At 46.0% G+C, this 7,427-nt stretch overlaps 1 protein-coding gene across 2 annotated transcripts in view; it reads left to right on the plus strand.

Annotated features, from left to right (window-relative positions):
- Positions 1 to 5,537, plus strand: part of ANXA13 (annexin A13) — a 59,096-nt gene extending 53,559 nt beyond the window's left edge. For both annotated transcript variants that reach the window (XM_011949275.1, XM_011949274.1), the window contains 2 exons: positions 1,560 to 1,672; positions 4,974 to 5,537. In XM_011949275.1, coding sequence (XP_011804665.1) covers positions 1,560 to 1,672; positions 4,974 to 5,093 — 233 coding nt within the window. In that variant the 3' untranslated portion in view covers positions 5,094 to 5,537. The remainder of the gene's footprint in view (positions 1 to 1,559; positions 1,673 to 4,973) is intronic.
- The last annotated feature ends 1,890 nt before the right edge of the window (positions 5,538 to 7,427 follow it).

The following is a 7,427-nucleotide window of genomic DNA, read 5'->3' on the forward strand; positions in this document are numbered from 1 at the left end:
CATGTTGGCCAGGCTGGTCTCGAACTCCTGACCTCAAGTGATCCACCGGCCTTGGCCTCCCAAAGTGCTGGGATTACAGGTGTGAGCCACCGTGCCTGACTGCAGTGAAGAATTTTATTCCACATCTTCTCTGGCTATCCCTGCCCAGCCTTTTGAGGGATTCCTGCTGCTGCTAACAACAGAGGTTGTTCCCCAAGCATAGATTATAGACAGGAGAAATGTTGAGAGTTTTCTTCCCAAAAAGCAGGTAGAGGGAATGTCAAGGGAGAAGACTCCTGTGCACGAGCAGAGCACAGTGACTTCAGGCAGACAATGATCCCCGCATCAAATCGCACTGTACAGAAGAGGATTTTCAGGAAAGCTTTGTGGTGCTCGCTAGCTCAAATTGTCTGGGGACCACAGTGAGTCTCGAATGTGCTACTCCCCAAAGTAGCGTGCAAGGTTCCCCTGAACCACCAATCCAGCAGCTTTTGGGTTGTTCTCAGGGGAAAGAGGCCAGACCTTGTTTCTTTTTCAGTGTGATTTTCTTTTCCATTGAAACTGTGGCAGCTGCCACATGGCCTGTAAAAGGAGACTGGTTCCCAACCTAGACTCTGCTTCCCAAACTCTGCTCCTCTCCCCTGCTTATAAGCATCAATCACACAGACAGTCCCCTAGACAACAACAGCCCCATTACGGGACACAGTAGGGTTGCACATTCCACATTTATGCCAATCACTTACTGTTAATCACTAACATCATCAAGTGTTCTAGAGAAATGTTAACAGCCTAAAGGGCAATTTTTTTTTCCTCTAACGTGTTAGTCATGATGGATCCATGTGAGCCTGGGAGGAGGGGGAGGAATGATTTATTCCCAGGAGAAGAGATGCACCCTATCACCTGCTTGATGAATAGAGACCATGCTTCATTAAGCTGTGGACAGATCAAAGCTGGAAGGCAAGGGGAGGCCAGGAAAGAGCAAATAGCAGCATCGTAGGAAAGTGATCTTTAAAAAGGATCAAACATTTCATCAAGTCCACATCCCAGATTGCAAACCAAAAGTTCGTGGGGAACCTGGAAAAGGTTCAGAGATGAGGCTTACAAAACAAACCCAGTGAGGAAAAACAAAGGGTAGGGAGGTTGTTGAGCACAGGAGAGCGGGCGGCTGTCCAACTGGATACTTTGTCAAGATGATGAAGTTTTATTCCAGAAGGTTGCCGGCCAATCTGTTTCCCTTCAGAACCCTATGACAGCACCAGAGATTTCACTTCGATAGGAAAAGTTATTTCTGCTGGGAAATAATGAGAATAATGGACATGGCCGGGAGGGCCTGAGGATGCCACAGCTTTCCTCTAGAGGGTCTTCAGGGGACAGGAGACGAGCTCTGCCTGAAGTTTCCAGGTGCTCTGACCAGGGAATCTTCGAATCTCATTTCACAACAGTGTCAAATCAGCTCCTTTCAAACCTCTGCCTCACCATCCAGTCAGTTCAAAGGGCAGCCAGGTGACACTTAGGGGGGTCCCCAGGTCATTCCACAAAATGTGAAAGCCTCACATTCTCTTTTCCTTCGTCCTGCCCAGTGAGATGTGCCCGGGACTGCGAGGGCTATTTTGCGGAACGTCTGTACAAGTCGATGAAGGGTGCGGGGACGGATGAGGAGACATTGATTCGCATAATCGTGACCAGGGCCGAGGTAAGACACACTCTGACTCCAAAGAGGCGGCTGCAACTTCTCTTTTTTCCACCGCTGATGTCATCAACAAATAGTTTCTATTAAGGGCCTATTTACAGAAAAAGTAAAACAGAGACAGCCCTTGCCTTCCCAGAATTTGCAGAAGACATTGTGCTCTGCTTCAATCTGTTTCTTTTTATAAAAATACAATAATGGTCGTTGCTTCTTTTTTTGTCCTCTGTGGCTCCGGAGAGCTCACGGAGGGGTGCAGAGGCAACCCTGTCGAGTGGTTCTCAAGGGCTGCAGCTATGCACGGCTCCATGTTAAGGAAGACAAAACAAAGACACTTGAAAGAGGTCAGCCAGCAGCAGGGACAAAAAGAGAATGATTTCCGAATTCCTGAGCGAGGCCTTTCTTTAACTGAACACACTGCAGAAGCAAGCACATCAGCATAAGGCAATGGTTCTCCGTCTTTTTAAAAACTATTGCTCCTGTAAGGAGTCCTTTTAGACACATGTGTTTCTTCATTGCCATCCCTTCCCCCCAAGAAATGTTAACACCAGAGATAACAAACACTACAAATCTGTTTATATACCACGTGGATATCAGTGCTTCATACATAAAAAGATTAAGGGTTTTTTCACCCCCTAAAAGTCGATTTGTGCTTGCTCTCGGGAAATGTGTGTGTATAAGGAAGAGAAGGGAGAGGAGGAGCCAACCGCTTGGGAGCAGCCGTCAAGACCACAGCTGGTCAGGTGCAGTGGCTCACGCCTGTAATCCCGGCACTTTGGGAGGCCGAGGTGGGTGGATCACCTGAGGTCAGGAGTTCGAGACCAGCCTGGCCAACATGGTGAAACCCCGTCACTACTAAAAATACAAAAATTAGCTGGGCATGGTGGCACACACTTGTAGTCCCAGCTACTCAAGAGGCTGAGGCACGAGAATTGCTTGAACCCAGAAGGTGGAGGTTGCAGTGAGCCGAGACGGCACCACTGCACTCTAGTCTGAGTCACAGAGCGAGATTCGGTCTCAAAAAAAAAAACAAAGAAAAAACAGTCACCGCTAACACTTTGGGATATGGGGCCACAGACAGAAGGAGGTACAAAATAAAGGGGAAGTGGCATTTCATCGGCAGCAGGAGAAGCCTTGGGGAATGAAGTGGAACTAAGCACTTGAAAACCACAGACATCTGCCCTCAAAGAAAGAAAAAAAAAAAGTTTTTAAATGAAGGGGGAGGTGAAGGGGGAGGGACACCAAACCAAATTCTGATCCATGGCTTCTTAACACATAATACTTAACATCTGACTCTGTTTTTAAATATAACTTCACAATGAGACAGTTCTTGCGTTTTTATTTCTATTCCTGGAATTGCTTCTCCCCTCCTTTCTCCTCCTCCACAACTCGTCTTTTTCTATTGAAGGCCACGACTCTCTCTCTCTCCCCTCTTCCCCTTTGCCAGTCTCTCTGCTCTGCTCCTGCCATGCCTCTGCCTCTCTCCTCCATGGCTCCAAACCCCTCTCCCTCCTTTCTCTCCAGGTCTTCTGCCTTGTCTGTACCTCTGTCTCTTAGCAACTCAACCTCCCGCCAAAGTCACTGAGAGATGAGAGATCTTGAGGGACTCAAAGGGGGCAGGTTGAACACAACGAAGACCCAGGATTCCAAAAGGCCCCCAGAGAGACTGGATCCATCCAAAGGGCTTGTGAGGGTTCCATGATCACTCTGGCGTGGCCCACAGAGTGTTTTATTCCAAGAAGCTCTATCTCATCTCAGAATCAGCCACACGTCCTGGGCCAGCTCAACATGTGGGCAGTTCCCTCAGAAGGCTTCAGGCCTAGCTAGATATAGTAGTTTGACCAGATTTCCTAATCTCCCAAAGCCACATGGCACTAGAACAGAGCCCTGTACACCCCATCCCCACCCACCCTCCACCTTCCTGCCCCTGCCCCTGCCCCAGCACAAGGCAAGAAACCAAGCAGTGGAGCAGGGGGACACACAGACTGGGGGAGAGACAGACGCCACCTGTCTCCTGTAGCGTCGGCCACCTGCTCAGCATCCACTGCAAACCCTCCCTCACTCCCCTACATACTCCCATCCTGATCATTTCTTTCATTCTCTCAGCTCAGCCCGCTCACTGGGGCAGGAGAAGAAAGAATCAGATCCCTGAGCCACACTTTTTGGGCCTGGAGTACAAGGAAGGGTCTAAGCCAAAAAAAGAAAAGAAAAGAAAGACTCCTGGTTAAAAAGAGTTCTCTGCTTCTTTTATGAGATCCATTATGTTCTACCTGGAATTACATCTTTTCTGATACAAGTATCACCTCCTTTGCTAGGGCTGTAAACATCTATCGGCAGAGCAATGTCTGAATTTATTTTTCTCCTGAGTCCTACTATCACTTCCAGCACGTAGGTTGTTCAAGCTTCCAGCGAATTACACTCACAATAAATCCTACAAGTTGATAGTGTTTTGGATTGTGTTGACTGGTACTAATATCCTTGCTAATCAGGGTATGAGGGAAAAACTGCTTAATTGCTTAATTCCACATCTCTGTGTTGACAATTTTCTTAGCTTTATACCAGGTGTCAAGCAGCTACAGCCTGCAGGCCAAGTCAGGCTCACTGCCAGGTTGTGTACAGTCCTGCTAGCTTAGGGCGATTCATTTTCAAATAACTCTTAAAACTCAAAAGAAAAACAATACTTTGTAACGTGTAAAAACTGTATGAATTTCAAGAGTTTTAGGGCCGGGCATGGTGGCTCATGCCTGTAATCCCAGCACTTTGGGAGCTGAGGCGGGTGGATCACCTGAGGTCATGAGTTCGAGACCAGTCTGGCCAACATGATGAAACCACATCTCTACTAAAAATACAAAAAAAAGAAAAAAAAAATTAGCCATGCAGTGGTTGACTGTAATCCCAGCTACTCAGGAGGCTGAGGCAGGAGAATTGCTTGAACCCGGGAGGCGGAGGTTGCAGTGAGCCGAGACCACACCATTGCACTCCAGCCTGGGCAACAAGAATGAAACTCTGTCTCAAAAAAAAAAAAAGAAAGAAAGAAAGAAAAGAAATTCGAGAGTTTTAGTGGAACACACACACACACACACATGGACACCTCTGCAACCTTTGGGGAATTGACCTCTGCCTTCCCTTTCCTGATCACAAAATTGAAATAACGTGATAAAGGAAATAATGATAGGAAATAAAGCCCTATCTCAAAGGGCTGTTTTAAGGCATGAATGAGCAAATGAATATAACGTATGTAGAAGAGTGCCCAATGTTTGTGAACACACCACAAATGTTCTTGTCTCCACTGCTGTTATTTTTTCTACAGGTGGACCTTCAGGGGATCAAAGCAAAGTTCCAGGAGAAGTATCAGAAGTCTCTCTCTGACATGGTTCACTCAGACACTTCCGGGGACTTCCGGAAACTGCTAGTAGCCCTCTTGCACTGAGCCAAGCCAGGGCAATAGGAACACAGGATGTAATCGCCTTTGTCAAGAGCACATTCCAAATCAAACTTGCAAATGACACTCCTGCACAAAAACCCTCAAGAGTCCTGGATTACTTTCTTGGCAGCTTAAGCGGCGCAACCAGGCCAAACTGTTTAAGTTAAGGGCAGCAACGTTAAGATGCGTGGGCAGGGCACCTTGAACTCTGGCTTAGCAAGCATCTGGGCTGCCTCTTCACTTTCTTTTAGCATGGTAACTGGATGCTTTCTAAACACTAATGAGATCAGCAGTTGATGAAAAAGCCATGCATTTGTAATGGCACGTTTAGAAGAATGTGCATCACACAAGTAAGGTACAGGAAAGACAAAATTAAACAATTCATTAATTTTCCTTCTATGTGTTCAATCTGAAAGCCTCGTTGTTAATTAAAGTTGTGGATTATGCCTCCATTAACTGCTTTTCCAAAGATTGTCTTGACAAGTTTGGGCTCTTGCCTTGAAAACATATGACTTGTGAAATTCAAACATACATTTTTTAGTGGTCACTAATCAAGGCTAGTCATAAGGAAACAATTCACTTGCTTTTGTAAAATGTAACTAAGGGTAAAATCCCCTAATCTGCTACCTTGTTTAACTGGGTTTTATTCTCTAGACATTTGACCCACTTGAGTCTTTCGTCTGATCTTCAAATACAATTAAGCTGAGCAAAGTGCCAACAAGATCAAGATCGATGGTCTACCTCTGAAGTGAACTGGTTCCACACCAATAGATTCTGTGTTCCAAAACTTTAGTCTCATAGCCACGTGTTGCTAGACATAGAGGGATCTGTCAAGAGAAACTGGACACCTTGGCCCAATAATCATAGTTGTCATTTATTGGCTGATTATTTGTGCCTGACACTGAGTAGCCCAGTTTCATTCTTCATCCTCCCCACAGCTCTATGAGGTTAATATTACTCCCAATTATCAGTTGAGGAAACTGACACGTTAAGTAACCTATCTAAATTCATTTACAAGTGCCGTTTTCACACTGCTATAAAGACATACCCAAGACTGGGTAATTTATAAAGAAAAGAGGTTTAAGTGACTCACAGTTCCACAGGACTGGTGAGGCCTCAGCAAACTCACAATCATGGTGGAAGGGGAAGAGGCACACCTTACGTGGCAGCAGGAAAGAAAGAGTGGTGAGCAAAGGGGGAAGAGCCCCTTATAAAACCAGCAGATCTCATGAGAACTCCCTCACTATGATGACAACAGCATGGGGGACACCGACCCCATGATCCAATCACCTCCCACCAGGTCTTTCCTGGGGATTACAATTGACACATGAGGATTACAATTTGTGATGAGATTTGGGTGGTGACACAGAGCCAAACCATATCAACTAGCATTTCAATCCAGGGCTGGCTGACACCAGGAATCATGCTACTAACTGCCTTTATTGGAAAAATCACTTGAAGTACATGAGAATGGGCCTGTAATCATTCATCTGCTTAATTCCTTACTATCTGCCAATCACTGCGCTGTGCTCTGAGGATACAAAGATAAGTAGAACACTGATTGCCCTTGAGGCAGTTCATTCCCAGGTCAATAATGTCTGTTTTATTCAACAGAATGCTGCAAGTGCATTAAAAAGAGCAGTATATTTGTTCATTTTCACGCTGCTATAAAGAACTACCTGAGACTGGGTAATTTATAAAGGAAATGGGTTTAATTGACTCACAGTTCCACCTGGCTGGGGAGGTCTCAGGAAACTTACAGTCATGGCAGAAGGTAAAGGGGAAGCAGAGCACGTGTTACATGATGGTAGGAGATCTTGTGAAAACCATCAGATCTTGTGAGAACTCACTCAGTATCCTAAGAACAGCATGGGGGAAACTCTTCCCACGATCTAATCACCTCCCAGCAGGTTCCTCCCTCAACACATGGAGATTACAATTCAAGATGAGATTTGGATGGGGACACAGAGCCAAACCACATCAAACAGGTAAAGGGCTCTACCCATGAGTAAGAAAAGAGAACACACAGCTCTGCATGGGGAACTGGGGAACATTTCCCAGAGATGCATTTGTGCTGGTTTTAAAGAACGCGCAGAAGCTCTCCAGAAAAATTAAGGAAGAAAGGCACAAGCAGAGACTGGAGAAGCATGAGTGGGTGTGTTCAGGAAGAGGTGAAATCCATTATCCTGGGGCACAGATGTGTGGAAAGGAAGGAATGGCCCTGGCAGGCAGGCAGGCAAAGCAGCTGTGAAAATAGGTTTGAACCACATCAGCCATGGTTCTGCCTGCCAAGCATGAGTTTGGTCCTTTGGGCAACAGCAGTCACTGGAGATGTTTAAG

This window comes from Colobus angolensis, unplaced genomic scaffold (assembly GCF_000951035.1).
Source record: "Colobus angolensis palliatus isolate OR3802 unplaced genomic scaffold, Cang.pa_1.0 Scaffold295, whole genome shotgun sequence".
In the NCBI taxonomy this organism is placed as follows: domain Eukaryota; kingdom Metazoa; phylum Chordata; class Mammalia; order Primates; family Cercopithecidae; genus Colobus; species Colobus angolensis.